General features: G+C 48.6%; 1 protein-coding gene across 2 annotated transcripts in view; it reads left to right on the top strand.

The window, feature by feature from the left end:
- Window positions 1-18,195, top strand: part of DOCK3 (dedicator of cytokinesis 3) — a 167,715-nt gene that overhangs the window by 12,734 nt on the left and 136,786 nt on the right. For both annotated transcript variants that reach the window (XM_075574192.1, XM_075574193.1), the window contains exon 2: window positions 13,971-14,054. In XM_075574192.1, coding sequence (XP_075430307.1) covers window positions 13,971-14,054 — 84 coding nt within the window. The remainder of the gene's footprint in view (window positions 1-13,970; window positions 14,055-18,195) is intronic.

Raw genomic sequence — 18,195 nt, 5'->3', positions numbered from 1 at the left:
TTTAGAACAAATGATATAACAGTCAGGTCCTTTATAAATAACATTCTTCCCCACCAACGATTCTCGCGCGCGTCGCACCTTTCACCATTGTGTCCAGTATTTTTGGACAAGCCACCTGGCAACCCTAAGGGTGACACAGACAGAATGACACACACATGGTAACAGGGTGACAGACAGGGTGATATAGTCAGGGTGACACAGACAGGTTAACACACACGGGGTGACATACCGGATGACAGGGTGACACAGGCGGGTGACAGACAAGGTGATATACACAGGGTGACAGACAGGTTGACACAGGAGGGTTGACGGTGACACAGACAGGGTGACAAGGTGACAGGCAGGGTGACAGATTGACACAGACCGGGTGAGTCATACAGGGTGACAGACAGGGCAACAGGATTACAGAGGCAGGGTAACAGACAGTGACAGGGTGACACTGACAGGTTGACACAGGAAGTATGACTGACAGGGTGACATGGTTACACAGGAAGGGTGAGACAGGCAGGGTGACACAGACAGGTTGACACAGGAAGGGTGACACAGGAATGGTGACAGACAGTGTAACAGTGACACAAAAAGGGTGAGACAGGCAGGGTGACAGGCAGTGTGACATGGTAACACAGACAGGGTGACAGCGTGACACAGGAAGGGTTACAGACAGGGGGACAGGGTGACACACAGATTAACACAGGCAGGGTGACATACAGGGTGACACAGACAGGACAGGGTGACAGACAGGTTGACACAGGAAGGTTGACGGTAACACAGACAGGATGACAGGCAGGGTGACAGGTTGACACGGGAAGGGTGACAGGCAGGGTGAAACAGGCAGGGTGACAGGTTGACACAGGAAGGGTGACAGACAGGGTGAGACATGCAAGGTGACAGACAGGGTGACAGTGTGATACAGGCAGGGTGACAGGGTGATGCAGGCAGGGTGACAGGGTGATGCAGGCAGGGTGACAGGGTGATGCAGGCAGGGTGACAGGGTGATGCAGGCAGGGTGACAGGGTGATACAGGCAGGGTGACAGGGTGACATGGTGATACAGGCAGGGTCACAGGGTGATGCAGGCAGGGTGACAGGGTGATGCAGGTAGGGTGACAGGGTGATGCAGGCAGGGTGACAGGGTGATGCAGGCAGGGTGACAGGGTGATGCAGGCAGGGTGACAGGGTGATGCAGGCAGGGTGACAGGGTCATACAGGTAGGGTGACAGTGTGATACAGGTAGGGTGACAGTGTGATACAGGTAGGGTGACAGGGTGATACAGGCAGGGTGACAGGGTGATGCAGGCAGGGTGACAGGGTGATGCAGGCAGGGTGACAGGGTGATGCAGGCAGGGTGATGCAGGCAGGGTGACAGAGTGATACAGGCAGGGTGACAGGGTGATACAGGCAGGGTGACAGGGTGATGCAGGCAGGGTGACAGGGTGATGCAGGCAGGGTGATGCAGGCAGGGTGACAGGGTGATGCAGGCAGGGTGACATGGTGATACAGGCAGGGTGACAGGGTGATGCAGGCAGGGTGACACACTGTATCTCTCTGTATGATGGCTGGGGGCAGTGGTACACAGGAATCCCGGGAAGGTTGCTAGGATACCGTGCGGCTGGAATGCAGGATGCCTGGAGGGATCCGATTGGTTGCTAGGATGGTGATGAATAGAGGGATGCTGCAGTCATGTGACTAGGGCTGACTATGCCCCACAGGCAGCCAATCAGAGAGCTTCATCTCTGCGCCACCTCCAGAGCCAGGGTCCTCCGTATAACCTCGGTGCTGATCCGAAATATATCTATGTATAGTAAACGAGTACTTCAGTATTAGGGGGTACCTTTTTTTATTCGGACCAACGATTAATATAATAAAGACAAACTTTGGAGAGTCCTCCTCTCTTCCTCAGGTCAGCGATACTGATTTACACAGATTCCAGGAGCTGAACACAGGTGTAACAAAACAGGGTAACAAGCTAAGGCAGAAGATGTGGAGAATTCCCGGCAAATAAAACAGACAGGATGAAAGGGTTACTGAGAAATGCCGAGAGTATGTAGGACCATATATCCATCAGCAGTGTGAGGGGGTGTGCAGCGGGGGGGTGGGGGGGGGGGCTGGGGGGAGAAGGGTTTGAAATTAAAATTAACACAAAGGTAGGGAGAAACATTGCAAAAAAAATGACGTTTGTGTGTCTGAAACCCCATATCAGCATTAAGTCCTCTTGTTTTAGTGTCAAAGTGCATTATTATTTTGAGTTCAGATGTTTTCCATTCTTAAGTGCTTTTCAATATTCCTTGGGGGATTGTGATTTTTAAATCATTTAAGGAATGATCTGGCTGTGAGAAGCGGTGTCCCACGGGAGCGCAATATCTCACATCTTCATGGTGTGTTATTGTGTGTCCTTCTTCATAATGTGTTATTGTGTGTCTGTGTACTGTAGTGTCTTCCTTCTTCATGGTGTGTTATTGTGTGTCTCTGTACTTGTAGTATCTCCCTTCTTCATGGTGTGTTATTGTGTGTCTCTGTACTTGTAGTATCTTCCTTCTTCATGGTGTGTTATTGTGTGTCTGCATAGGTTCACTTTGGTTTGAAGTTTGGGGCTGATTTCACCAATGTAGCATCCTTGGTCACATTTGCTGCATTGAATCATATACACCACGTTCCTGGATGTGCAGCAGTATGATCCTTTAACATTGAGTTCAATGGTTGTGATTGGCTGTGGGATATTGGCATACTGTATATGTTTACATACTGCTGCACATCCAGGAATGTGGTATATATGATACAATGCAACAAATGTGACTAAGGCTGCGCTTATACAGACGTCACCTGTCGCCATTACGACGACTTGTATTTTGAACTTTAGGCGACGTCGCTGGATGATGTCATAAAAGGGGAGGGCAGAGGCACGGAGAAGCTCCCATTGGCCGCAAGAGGAGACCGTTGCCGAAAAAATCAAATATCAGTGACTACCAGATTTGTGGTAGCACTGTCGCTCCGTCGCTTTGTCGCCATCGCGTGCGCTATAAGCGCCGGCGACAATGCATTTGTTTTGCCGCGACGGCGATATTGCGTCGCCGGCACTATAAGCGCAGCTTAAGGATGCTAGATTGGTGAAACCAGAGACAAAAAGGCCCCAATTCTCCATCCAAATCATATAGTACATGAATATGTATTTGATCTAATTTCTTTCTTCATAAATATGGGTAATTTATTTCAATACTTTCGCCAAAATATAGTAAGCTACAACCATGTCACAGGAGACCCATTTCAGTAGGTCCTACAGTACCAATATTACACTGTCACATGTATTTCTTCCACTGCATAGAGAGAAGAGAGGAAACACAATCAATGCAGCCCACAGCATGGGGTGTGTGACATACATGCAGAGGCGGATTGACCCATCGGGACACTGGGCGAATGTCCGTCGGCCCGGTGGGTTCATGGGCCGTAGCCACAGTACACCCGCGGGCATGCTGAGTGCCGGTGCTGCGACGTCACATGGCGACGCGTTGCCATGACAACTGGGGGGACAACCTAAAGTCCTAGGTGCTGGGACTGCCGTCCGGAAGCTTACCCCGATACACGTTCCCAACTTGCGCCGCTGTCCTTGGTAGTATGGACAGCACTACTCTCCGCTGGCTAGCAGTTTTAAATTCCCTGCCATTGCTTCACTCCAAACGGTTCCAGTCAACGCTGCACACACAGACCACAGCAACACCGGATGCTCCAGACCCCTGCACTGGGTCTCCTCAATTCCCTTCTCCTGACTCCCTTTCAGCTCTTCCTTTACAGGGGCTCTGCCAGTCCCCTGTCAGCACACAGCCTTCGCAAAGAATATCCAGTCCGGAATGACTCTCTTGAGGCTGGGGACAATGCGTATTTATACCCCTGTCCCAATCAGGGAGATGCCAGCTAGTCTGGTAGGAACAATATTCCTGGTCTCAGCACACGGCCCTAGACCCGGTTGATGAGATTACTGCGGTTGAAAGTGGGCCAGGACAATGCGGATACAATCCCCTTTCACAGACAAACTATACAGATACAACCCCAGGGTTTACAACTTTCTTGCAGAGCAAGTCCACTCAGCAAGTGCAAGTGATCGACCTTTCCCTGGTTACTCAACTATGGGCCTAATCCCATCACAGTGTCCAGGCCTACACATACCAACTCTGACTGGACTGGAACAACAAACTGTACATACATAAATAAATACATCATATCATTAACATGTAGGGGTAATGGCGGGCTTAACCCTTATTTAAAAGCAGCTAAATCTAACCCTACCGTCACAACCATGAAGGAGGGGGGCGATAATGCACAAACACAGAATAACACACCATGAAGAAGGAAGATACTGCACAAACACACAGAATAACACACCATGAAGGAGGGCGATAATGCACAAACACACAGAATAACACACCATGAAGAAGGAAGATACTGCACAAACACACAGAATAACACACCATGAAGAAGGAAGATAATGCACAAACACAGAATAACACACCATGAAGTAGGAAGATACTGCACAAACACACAGAATAACACACCATGAAGAAGGAAGATAATGCACAAACACAGAATAACACACCATGAAGAAGGAAGATACTGCACAAACACACAGAATAACACACCATGAAGGAGGGCGATAATGCACAAACACACAGAATAACACACCATGAAGGAGGGCGATAATGCACAAACACACAGAATAACACACCATGAAGGAGGGCGATAATGCACAAACACACAGAATAACACACCATGAAGGAGGGCGATAATGCACAAACACACAGAATAACACACCATGAAGGAGGAAGATAATGCACAAACACACAGAATAACACACCATGAAGAAGGAAGATACTGCACAAACACACAGAATAACACACCATGAAGGAGGGCGATAATGCACAAACACACTGAATAACACACCATGAAGGAGGGCGATACTGCACAAACACAGAATAACACACCATGAAGGAGGGCGATAATGCACAAACACACTGAATAACACACCATGAAGGAGGGCGATAATGCACAAACACACAGAATAACACACCATGAAGGAGGGCGATAATGCACAAACACAGAATAACACACCATGAAGAAGGAAGATACTGCACAAACACACAGAATAACACACCATGAAGGAGGGCGATAATGCACAAACACACTGAATAACACACCATGAAGGAGGGCGATACTGCACAAACACAGAATAACACACCATGAAGGAGGGCGATAATGCACAAACACACTGAATAACACACCATGAAGGAGGGCGATAATGCACAAACACACAGAATAACACACCATGAAGGAGGGCGATAATGCACAAACACACAGAATAACACACCATGAAGGAGGAAGATAATGCACAAACACACAGAATAACACACCATGAAGAAGGAAGATACTGCACAAACACACAGAATAACACACCATGAAGGAGGGCGATAATGCACAAACACACTGAATAACACACCATGAAGGAGGGCGATACTGCACAAACACAGAATAACACACCATGAAGGAGGGCGATAATGCACAAACACACTGAATAACACACCATGAAGGAGGGCGATAATGCACAAACACACAGAATAACACACCATGAAGGAGGGCGATAATGCACAAACACAGAATAACACACCATGAAGAAGGAAGATACTGCACAAACACACAGAATAACACACCATGAAGGAGGAAGATAATGCACAAACACAGAATAACACACCATGAAGGAGGGCGATACTGCACAAACACACAGAATAACACACCATGAAGGAGGGCGATACTGCACAAACACAGAATAACACACCATGAAGGAGGAACATCTTGCACTCCCGTGGGACACCGCTTCTCACAGCCAGATCATTCCATTAATGATTTAAAAATGAAAATCGTCAGAGGAATGTTTAAAAGCACTTACGAACGGCTAACGACTTCCGGTCTGGCACCAGACAGAGCACCAGCAGAAGACAGGTCTGTGCAGGCTCCGCCAGGTCGCAGCCAAAAAGGCAATGATCTGCACACAAACAAAGGCACCCGAGGAGTAGGGAGACCTAGAGGAGAGGCTCCTTAGCATTTTAAAGTCAGATTACCCCCCCAAAAAATCGAGGGGGTTTTGTTTTGGTGCGAGGCAAAGTGAAAGCAGAGTGCTGAGCTCTGCAGAAACCCAGCCAGTAATCACCCAAAACAGCATAAACCTGAACAAAAAGTGACAGGCGAGGAGAGAGGAAAGGGTCCCACGTGATCTGGATGGAACAATCTCTAACAAAAGCCCCCCAAGATGCCTCCAATGCCGCAGCAACGTCCTGAGAAGGCAGAGAAGAAAAAGGAAGAATCCAAGATGGCTGCTGACCTCATCGAGCAGCATGCAGGGAATCAGCAGGAGGTCTGTGACCCAGAGGAGAGTGAGGGGCACAGGGAGCATGGTGAGGTGGCCAGTGGGGAGGGAAATCATGCCAACTCTGACTAAAAGCTGTGAAAAGCTGCAGAGAGCCATAGAGGATCTTAAAGGGGATCTCACCTCCCGGAGCACCAGAATTGGGGAGGCTGATAATAGAGTGAGTGACCCGGAGGAAAGCTCTGCAGCGCTGCAACTAGAAATGCAGACTTTAAACAGAAAGAATCAGCCCCCGGAGGGAAAACTGGATGATCAGGAAAATAGATCACAGAGAAATAATGTGCGCGTCATTGGGATCCCTGAGTGTGAAACCTATACAATTAATGGACTTTGGCTCCAAATGGATACCAGAGACACTGGGAATTACTCATGGTGGAGCCCAGGTCAAGATGGAGAGGGCCCACAGACCTGGTCAGATCAGACCGGGGCAAGAAAACAGACCCAGGGCAGTAATGGCAAAAGTCCTAGATTTTGCAGAAAAGCTAACCTGCTACAGGCATATAAAAGTGCTGGCAGCTTAATGTTTGAGGGACACAGGATCTTGTTATTCCAAGACTATTCAGCAGCGGTGCCAGATAAAAGGAGAGAATTCAGCAAGGTGTGCAGCGCTCTCTTTAAGGGAAACAAAAATGGACACTAAGCTCCCCTGCCACGCTGAGCCTTCAAGGAGGCAGGAACAAGAGTGTTCAACACGGCAGGGGAAGCGGAAAAGTTCTTACAGAGACCCGAAGCACCGGCACAAGATAAAGGGTCTGGGGGCTAATCAAGGATCAACGGAAGAAACGTCGAAAGCCCCAAAAGGAGCGAGGCCGGCATGAGAAGAAACCGACGCCGAGGAAGAGCGCGCCGGGACATTAAAAGTATCTTGGGGACTTGGAATGGGGCAAAGGACCAAAAGTACTTCTGAGATAAAATATTGGTTGGAAAAAGTTAAAGAGGGGGCTAGAAGAATTGCCTTGTTAACAGGTATTGGGGAAGGCCGAAGTTTAAGGTCAAGCTAGGTCCGTTAAGTAACTGAGTAATAGAAGAAGAAAAAAAGTTATGCTAATACAAGCAGCCGTTACATATGTTTATATAGGGGGGATAGGTGAATTTTTCTTTTTTTGTGATTTTATGGTCCGAGGGTTATATTTTCTCTCTGAGAGCTGGCTATCCTGTGTAATGTGTGGGGTTGTGGTTGTTTGGCGTTGTAATATATATATATATATATATATATATATATATATCTTTCTTTCTTTATACTATATTAGTGAAAGCACTGTATGTTTGCCTGCCTGCCTGGATGTCCGGTGTCCCTAGGGGAAATCTCATTGGTCCCTTGGCCCGCCCGCCCCGCACACCTCTCATTGGCCTGAGGCGGAGTGACGGGCCAAAGGACACACACACACACACACACACACACACACACACACACACACACACACACACACACACACACACACACACACACACACACAGTGACACACACACACACACACACACAGTGACACACACACACACACACACACACACACACACACACACACACACACACACACACACACACACACACACACACACACACAGTGACACACACACACACACACACACACACACACACACACACACACACACACACACACACACACACACACACACACACACACACACACACACACACACACAGTGACACACACACACACATACACACACACAGTGACACACACACACACACACACACACACACACACACACACACAGTGACAGTGACAGTCCCCTTCCCCCCCCGCTCCCCTTCCCCCCCGCTCCCCTTCCCCCCCTCCGCTCCCCTTCACCCCCCCTCCGCTCCCCTTTCCACCCCCCCCTCCGCTCCTCTTCCCCCCCCCCTCCACCTCTTTTTCCCCTTTCCCCTCCCACCCCCTCCCACACTTCCACCCCCTCCTCTAACCCTTCCCCCCCCTCCTCTAACCCTTCCCCCCCTCCTCTAACCCTTCCCCCCCCCTCCTCTAACCCTTCCCCCCCCTCCTCTAACCCTTCCCCCCCCCTCCTCTAACCCTTCCCCCCCCTCCTCCCCCCTCCTCTAACCCTTCCCCCCTCCTCCACCCCTTGCCCCCCTCCTCCACCCCTTGCCCCCCTCCTCCACCCCCTCCTCCCCTTCCCGCCGCCCTTCGCCTTCATGCCCGCCTTACCGCCTCCCCACCCCCGCCTCTGCCTTTCACCCGGCCTTACTCCGGCCGAATCTGCCTTTCACCCACCGCCTCACAGCCGCTGCACGCACTCAACAGACACCCGCCACACTCGACACATACCTGCCGCCACACACACCTGCTGCCTCCCGCCCCTACGCACCGACATCACTGACCCACTGCCTCACACCCTAGCAGGACCCCCACTCACAGACAGCACTCACAACCCACGCGCCACCCGCCGCCTCACACCCTAGCAGGACCCCCACTCACAGACAGCACTCACAACCCACGCACCACCCGCCGCCTCACACCCTAGCAGGACCCCCACTCGCACACAGCACTCACAACCCACGCGCCACCCGCCGCCTCACACCCTAGCAGGACACACGACTCAGATTTTTACATCACTTATGGCACCAAAATATACATTGTACTGTGGTGTGTTTACAATAAACCATTTTTATACAACATCGTATTACATTTTCTTCCATCTTTCTTTTCAATATTATTATCCAACCTTTACAACAAACAGTCACCTATTGTTCCACGATTTATAAATAATACTACCTATTACGCATTTACATCCCGGGCAACGCCGGGTCCCTCAGCTAGTATATATATATATACACACGTTTCTCCTTTTTTGATTCTGCTGTTAAATTTGTGGTACCACTCCCACCCCTTCCCTCTGTATATCTAAAAATGTAAATAAAGAATAAATTACAAAAAAAAAAAAAAAGAATACGTTTATAGAAGGAAGCGGTAAGGGGTATAACAGGTTAATAAGGCCTAACAAGTACAGCTCAACCCCCTTATAACGCTGTGCTTGGGGTCCAAAGAATCACATCGCGTTATAAGCGGATCGCGTTAGAAATAATGTACAATTGTTTGCATTGTACAATAAAGTATTTAAGACACTAATAATCATGTCGTAAAGTATTCATAAATACGAAAATTGGGAGCCACGCTTGCATCGCGTTATAACCGGATCCGCGTTGTAACGGATCGCGCTATAACAGGTTTGAGCTGTAGTTAGAAAAGCCAAATGCTTATTAGTCCGGCATAAATTGAAGGATATATATTATATGACGGAGCGGGAGGAGTGAAGTATCACAATAGGATGGGAGGCAGGAGCTGCTCCTGGATAAAAAGGAAAGTCAATGCAGGTGATGTTTATATGAATGTTTTTCTTTGTATGTGTGTGTTATGTGACAGTATTGTCAGATGCGTTTGTGTCCATGGAATTAAGGTCATCAGCAGCAAAAGTAATAAAAGAACTGCATGCATGGCGCGCTGTAGTATTGAGAGTAAGGCTGCGGCCACGCTAGCGCTGAGCGTGCTGACCGAGTTTAGTTTCGGAATTGTAATTCAAATTGTCCCGTCCACGCTCACCCACACTTGGCGCTTAAGTAAACAAAAAAGAGAGACTTTGAAGCGCACTCAACTTGCCCGCAACGCCCCTCCCCCCCCCCCACCCCCGCGCACGCTTGCGAAATAGCCAGGACACCCGGCGCTCATGCTTGGAGAGCTGGTGACTTCACCGCACTCATGCTTGAGAGCCGACGACGACGCGGACGTCACCAACGTGACGTTGCCCGACATCGCGTTAACATGGTAACGCCGCGGCATGATGTCATCTAACGCTGTGACGTGGCGTTGCCATGGCAACGAGGCGCCGTGTGACGTCACGTTGGTGATGGCCGCTGCGTCATTTGGTGCTGCGGTTCAGAAGGAGAAGGGGGGGGGGCAGGTAAGGAGGAGGCCACAACAGCTAAGTGGCTTCCCATCAGGCCGAGAGTGCGGCAAAAGTATAGGGGGGGGGGGGGGCGGACATTTTTGCCGCCCCAAAATGTTGCCGCCCTAGGACCGGGCCTAATGGGCCAAATATATATATACATACACACACAACAGTCCAACAAGAAAGTCTCATCTGTTTCTTGTAGCTGGTGGGGAGGGCCTCTCTGCTCTCCTGGGTCAGCACTTGTGTGCTATGGAAATGTCCATGTCCAGGTATAGGTCGTGTCCCCTCATGTCTTGCGGTCAGCATACAGTCCTTCTGTGCGCATCAAGACATCATCTTTTCCTCAGTTCAGCCCAGTTGTGGGCTAAGGAAAATCTCTGCAGTCTTCCTTCTCCTTATGTCAGCCTAAATGTGAGCTAAGGAATCTCTCTCCTGTTTCTCACATCAGGCTTCAGGAGTCTTAATTAGCCAGGTGTAGTCTGGTTGATTGCCTGTGTGCAATTAACCAGCTCGCTGCTGGATATAGAGGCAGTTTCTCTCAAACAGTGATATATGTGTGTGTGTGTGTGTGTGTGTGTGTGTGTGTGTGTGTGTGTGTGTGTGTATACAGGGAGATATATATCTATGTGTGTATATACAGAGCGATATATATCTGTGTGTGTATACAGAGTGATAAATATCTGTGTTCGTGTATACAGGGCAATATATATCTGTGTGCGTGTATACAGAGCGATATATATATAAATCTGTGTATGTGTATATAGGGAGATATACAGTGTTCGACAAACCTATACATTTGCACGCCCCGGGCGAGTGGATTTAACATCGTGGCGAGCTCCTATTGGCCCAAGTAGCACACGTTTGGTACTAGGTGGCGAGTAGATTTTTTTGTTCGGCGAGTAGATTTTTTGGTGATTTGTCGACCACTGGAGATATATATCTACAGTATGTGTATACAGAGCGATATATATCTATATTTGTGCATACAGGGCGATATATATCTGTGTGTGTATACAGAGTGCTATATATCTGTGTGTGAGTATACAGAGCGATATATATATATATATATATATATATATATATATCTATATATCTGTGTGTGTGTGAATACAGATATATATATATATATATATATATATATATATATATATATATATATATATTTGTGTGTGTATACAGAGATATATATTCTCTCCCTCTCTCTTTTCTCTTCCTTTCCCTCTTTGCTTTCCTTATGTCTCCATGATACAGTAATGAATGATAATTATTGTTATTATGTATCTGTAGCAGGACAGGCGCAGATGGGGTGTTACAGTATAAATATACAGACAACAGAAGTCATAAGGAAACAATATTCTATGATACAAGACCAGCATAGGTTCCTCTCTCCCCCCAAGGGTCTACAATCTAGTTGTCATGATGGGAGGCACAGCAGTCAGTGCAGGGGGTGTCTGTGTGCAGAAGGGAGGGAGGTGGGAGGCACAGCGAGGCACAGTAGTGAGTGCAGGGGGTGTTTGTGCAGGAGGGAGGTGGGAGGCACAGCGAGGAAAAGTAGTGAGTGTAGGGGGCGTCTGTGTGCAGAAGGGAGGGAGGTGGGGGGCACAGCGAGGCACAGTAGTGAGTGCAGGGGACGTCTGTGTGCAGAAGGGAGGGAGGTGGGGGTCACAGCGAGGCAGAGTAGTGAGTGCAGGGGGCGTCTGTGTGCAGAAGGGAGGGAGGTGCGAGGCACAGTAGTGAGTGCAGGGAGTGTCTGTGCAGGAGGAAGGGAGGGTGGAGGCACAGCGAGGCACAGTAGTCAGTGCAGGTGGTGCCTGTGTGCAGAAGGGAGAAAGTTAAGGGGCACAGCGAGGCACAGTAGTGAGTGCAGGAGGTGTCTGTACAGGAGGGAGGGAGGTGCGAGGCACAGTAGTGAGTGCAGGGGGTGTCTGTGCAGGAGGGAGGGAGGTGCGAGGCACAGTAGTGAGTGCAGGGGGTGTCTGTGTGCAGAAGGGAGGGTGGAGGCACAGTAGTCAGTGCAGGTGGTGCCTGTGTGCAGGAGGGAGGGAGGTGGGGGGCACAGCGAGGCACAGTAGTCAGTGCATTACATATTTGTATATTGCCCCTCTGCATGGGGCAGGAAAGCGGCCCCTGGCAGTGACAGGGTTACTAGTGCAGCAGCGAGAGAGCGCTGTGTCACAGGGGAGAGTTAGAGTGCAGGCTATTCACGGACTGAGAGATAGCTGTGCAGGCGCCAGGCTACATCGCATGTTATTAATTCATGTGCTCAGTGTGTCATTAGACGCAGGGTCACTGAAGGTCACTCGGGGTCACAGTGACATAACACAGGGTCACACAAGGTCACAGTGACATCACAGGGTCATACAAGGTCACATTGACATAACACATTGTCACAGTGACATAACCTGGCTACATCACACAGGGTCACACAGGGTCACAGTAACATATCACAGGGTCACAGTGACATTACATTGAGGTAGCGCCAGGGCACTTTTCCATTGTATTGTCACAGTGACATCACACAGGGTTAAACAGTCACAGTGACATCACACGTGGTCATAGTGACATCACGACCGATGACACAGTGACAAATCAGCCAGAGATTCTGGGTAATGACATGAAAATGAGTACGCAGTGTCATCTTTTGCTTTTTAGCCATTTTAACAAGGACGCCTATAACAGTATCTGCCTGACGCATTAGGCAGCGCTTATAGTGCTGGCGACGCGACCGATGACGTCACCCGTCGCCAATCGCTAGAGTTGCACTTTAGTTTTGGGCGACATTGCTGGCTGCAAGGCCAGCGACGTCATAAAAGGGGCGGGCAGAGGCACGGAGAAGCTCCCGATTGGCCACAAGGAGAGACCGTCGCCGAAAAAATCAAATAACAGTGACTACCAAATTTTTGGTAGCGCTGTTGCTCCGTCGCTTTGTCGCCGTCATGTGCACTATAAGCGCCGCCTTACACCGCTTTTCCTAATTATATGACTCTTCAGTCTCTCCTCTCTCTAAGTGATACTCAGTCCCACTCTGTCTTCTCTTTCAGTGGTACTCAGTCTCACTCTGTCTCCTCTCTTTCAGTGATACTCAGTCCCACTCTGTCTTCTCTCTCAGTGATACTCAGTCTTACTCACTCTGTTCTCTGTCAGTGATACTCAGTCTCGCTCTGTGTCTCCTCTCTCTCAGTGATACTCAGTCTCACTCTGTGTCTCCTCTGTCTCAGTGATACTCAGTCTCGCTCTGTCTCCTCTCTTTCAGTGATACTCAGTCTTACTCACTCTGTTCTCTCTGTCAGTGATACTCAGTCTCACTCTGTGTCTCCTCTTTCTCAGTGATACTCAGTCTCGCTCTGTGTCTCCTCTTTCTCAGTGATACTCAGTCTCACTCTGTGTCTCCTCTGTCTCAGTGATACTCAGTCTCGCTCTGTGTCTCCTCTCTGTCAGTAATACTCAGTCCCACTCTGTCTTCTCTCTCAATGATACTCAGTCTTACTCACTCTGTTCTCTCTGTCAGTGATACTCAGTCTCACTCTGTGTCTCCTCTTTCTCAGTGATACTCAGTCTCGCTCTGTGTCTCCTCTTTCTCAGTGATACTCAGTCTCACTCTGTGTCTCCTCTGTCTCAGTGATACTCAGTCTCACTCTCTGTCTCCTCTCTTTCAGTGATATGCAGCTTCCGTGCGTCCGTGCCTCAAGGGTTAACTCTGGAATTAGGAGACACAGTTCACATCCAGGAGAAATGTGAAGGTGAGTGCCCTATAATAACTCATTATACTCATACTGACCATGTATAGGGTATGAGCGCCCTGCACAAGATGTGTGCCTGACCTTTTAATTGCGCCTGATCTTCTCTACAAAACAACTTAATTAACATGCCATTTAACTACAAAGCACCCTGAATACCCGAGGATTTACCAACAACACTGGACACCGGCGTATATCCAAACCCCAAACCACGGGCTCTCTGCCCTGAGATTCACATCGGATTCGCACTTCTCCCTGCACCTTCAAACAGGAACCCTCCACGTCTGCAAGCCCCCTGCAGGAAGCCCACCAAATCAAGGATGGTCTCGGGGTGCGCCACATGCGCAGAGCCACCATCCTGCTCTCCCCCTAAGGCTGCGCTCATAGTGCCGGCGACGTCAGGCTGCGGCCGCTGGAAAAATCAAATTGTGATGACTTCCAGCGATCGCGACCAAGCCGTCGTGACGGCAGCAATGCATTTGTTTTGACGCGCCGGCACTATAAGCGCAGCCTTATCCAGCAAACAACCCTCCTTCAATACATTGTTACATGTTTTCCAACTGGAATGAAGATACTTTCTAACACACAGTCCATGGACATTCTGCAAGGCCCAAGAATAGCGCCATTGTCCTACAAACCTGTACACATGGAAGCCTGAGGAATCTCCACTTGAAAGAACTTTCACAGCTCTGTGATATTGTGGAGAAGTGTCATATAACCACACACTCTGCCTTGGATAACTGGATATAATGTAACCATTATACGATACCCCCTCTTATTCATGTACAGGCAGTCCTCGCTTTACAACGCTTCGCTTTACAACGAATGGCTTATCCAACGCTGTGCAATGCATACCTATGTTCATTTTTACAACGCCAAAACGGCTTATCCAACGCTCTTACGATGCTTTGCAACGTTGTTTATGTGTATATAATATATATATTATACTATATTATACTATATAATATATTATATTATATTATATATTATGTTATATTATATATATAATACAGTATATACACTATATAATTTATGTGTGTGCTGCATATCTTATTGTCTGCGTAAAATATTTTGTGTATTTTAGCATTAAAAATGCCTTCAGGAACGGAACCTTTCATTTAAACAGTGTTCCTATGGGAAAACGTGTTTCGCTTTACAACGTTTCGCTATCCAACGCCATTTTGAGTAACGCATTGTGTCGGATAACCGAGGACTGCCTGTACTGTGTAATCATTGTACCCCACCCCCTGTTATTCACGCTTTGGCAATACTGAAATGCTCTTTCGTCATGCCAATAAAGCTGTTTGATTTGAACCGACGTCCTGACAAACTGGACACAGCAAAATACTTTTATAATCTGTCTATTACGGCGAGACACCCATAGAGCTCCTACATCATCCTACAATCACAACAAACTCAGCCCTGCGGGCTTGTTTAACTCTCCTTCCACAAGCTTGATTTAGGCTTGTTATATAGTGGCTGTGTGCGACCACGCCATGCGCACACGCGGCACTTATAATTGGCTGAGGTTAGTAGCCCTTCTATAACAAGGGCCGCGTGCACAGCAGCGAGCGCGCATCCGGCCGACAGCGGGGAAGACGGGGAATACAATGAGTTTGCGCCGCTACCTGCGCTGAAATGTATGTATATGTGTGTGTGTGTGTGTATATATGTATGCATGTGTATGTATGTATATATGTGTGTGTGTGTGTGTGTATGTGTGTATGTATTTGTGTGTCTGTACAATGTTGATAAATATTTATTTTTACCAATATGTTTTTTTTAAATAAATAATAAATTACACACACACACACACACACACACGCATACAGTACCGCATTCGCTCACAGTATACACAAAACGTGTGCGGCACGTGCACGCGCCTTTGCACAGTCACGCGCGCGCGCACGGCCGCACACACTATATAACAGCCTTAGACATCTCCACTTTTCTCTACCACTAACCAACCCTCACAGTCTGACCCTCACCATGTTAACTGTTTCGCTGCTGACCTGATGTATTCCTGCACCTCTAGTCTCCTTCTTCACTCCGGCCCTCTCTGGGCCGCAGTTCCTATTGAACCAGCTCTTGGTTCCGTCCTTCAATCCCAAGGCATTTAAACAATAACAAAAACTCACAGGGGCTACCATGGCGGGAAACACACACAAAAAACAAACTCTCTCCCAAACCTTCCTATCTCCTTACCCTCCTGCTCACCCACAGTACCAGGGAGGCGACAGATCGAAGTGGCGTCTGATATACGGTCTAGGGTACAGAGGAAGTGTATCCCCATCCCCAGAGAGTCTACACGGAATGGACGGAACACTATCTCAGGCCCCCACTATTAGAACTGTCTTATGTAATGCCAGGTCTATTAGGAATAAGACAGCTGTTATAGCTGACCTTATTGAATCATCAGACCTAACCTGTATCACAGAGACTTGGCTAGATGAAAACGCATGTCCCTAGCAAATTGTTCTGTGATTCACGGCTCAATACAGGAGTGTAAGGGATGAGGTGTGGCAATCTGCTTAAAATAACTTTGAAACATAGGAGGACCCTTCCAGTGGTGCCAACTCAATCATTTGAGTGTTTTGAGTGCAACTGGTGTGGGTTTAGCGGTCCTTCTCATCTATCGTCCCCCTGGAGATGGAAAGGTTCTGCAGGAAATTGCAGACCTCGCTGCTGGCCCAGTCCTAGAGCACCCCAGATCGCTTATTTTGGGGGATTTCAATGTTCAGGTCGATGATAAACTCTCTCAGTTTGGTCAAGACCTCCTCCACACAATGAATGCTCTGGGCTTCACACAACTTGTTTGCTCTGTTACCAATACAAGCGGGGACACACTTGATCTTGTTTTCCAGATCAGTTTAGAAATCTCTGACCTAACAATAGACCCAGTTGTCTGGTCAGACCAGGACTCCATTTTGTTCTCAATCACAGCCCTTCCTCCAAATAGGCCCTCTGCCATGGAGCTGACCAGGTATTGACTGTTGAGGGGTGTGACCCCCCATGGCCAGATGGCAAACCTGGATTTCTCTGACATATTGAGTGTCTGCTTCGATCCAGTTCTCTTTTCCATTGCTACAATAGAGATTTGGGGGACGCTATGGATGCTATCGCTCCTGGTCACATACAACCACTGACCTCACACCCGCAAAACCTTGGTTTGACAGTTCTATTAGGGAATTGAAGAAGAAGGGGTCGCAGGCTTGAACCGCGCTGGCGGAGGTCTCGCATGGTTGAGGACAAGCTGAAACTGATTGACCTCATCACAAAATACCAGCCACAATTCCTCAGAAGAAGTCAGAGTGACTGCCACGTGAGACCATGGCAGCGGACACTTTTCACGGTCCCGTTGTGATGATTTTGCTCACTTCTTCTCTGATAAAGTAACCTCCGCCCGGGCTGGGATCCCGACTGTGCCATGTAACAAGTGGCCGGGTTCCTGGCAGGAACATGCAAGTTCTCTGGCTTATTAATGGACTAGTTTTGACCATCTGGATGTAGAAGACCTTGTGCAAACAATGCAGGAGCTGCGTCCAACTAAAGGGGGACTTGGACCCAGTCCCAACAAGCCTTCTCTTGGGCTGTGTTGATGTAATCGGCCAGTGTTTGGCAAAATAGTCCTGTGCGCTTCGCAGACGGGATCTTTCCAGAGCCGCTGAAGGAAGCAGTAATCAGACCTCCTCTAAAAACGCCCACACATTATACCCGGATTGCAGGCGAATTACAGGCGGTATCAAACCTTTCTTTCCTAGGGAAGGTTAGTGAGAACGTAGGCGGCAACCCAACTGGAAACCCGTCTGCCAAGCCATTCCAGTCCGGATTCAGAAGACGAAATAGTAGTGAAACAGCTCTGGCTCGTGCGCTAAACGATCTCCTGCTGGCGAGAGACAGAGCTGAGTGTTCGATCTTCGTACTCCGTCACCTCTCTGCAGCATTTGATACTTTGAGCTATGGGATCTTAATGCAGCGCCTGAAGGATTTCTGTGGCCTGGGTGGCACAGGTCTCAGCTGGTTCAGATCCTTTCTCACTGGCAGATCACAGAGATTATCTTCAGGAGTGTACTCCTCTGTACCAATGCCCCTTTCATGCGGAGTGCCACAGGGTTATATCCTATCTCCTTTGTTGCTCGCAGTG

This window comes from Ascaphus truei, chromosome 17 (assembly GCF_040206685.1).
Source record: "Ascaphus truei isolate aAscTru1 chromosome 17, aAscTru1.hap1, whole genome shotgun sequence".
NCBI classification, from domain to species: Eukaryota; Metazoa; Chordata; class Amphibia; order Anura; family Ascaphidae; genus Ascaphus; species Ascaphus truei.
The sequence above is the reverse complement of the archived record's forward strand: the minus strand, read 5'-3'. Positions and strand labels throughout refer to the sequence as shown.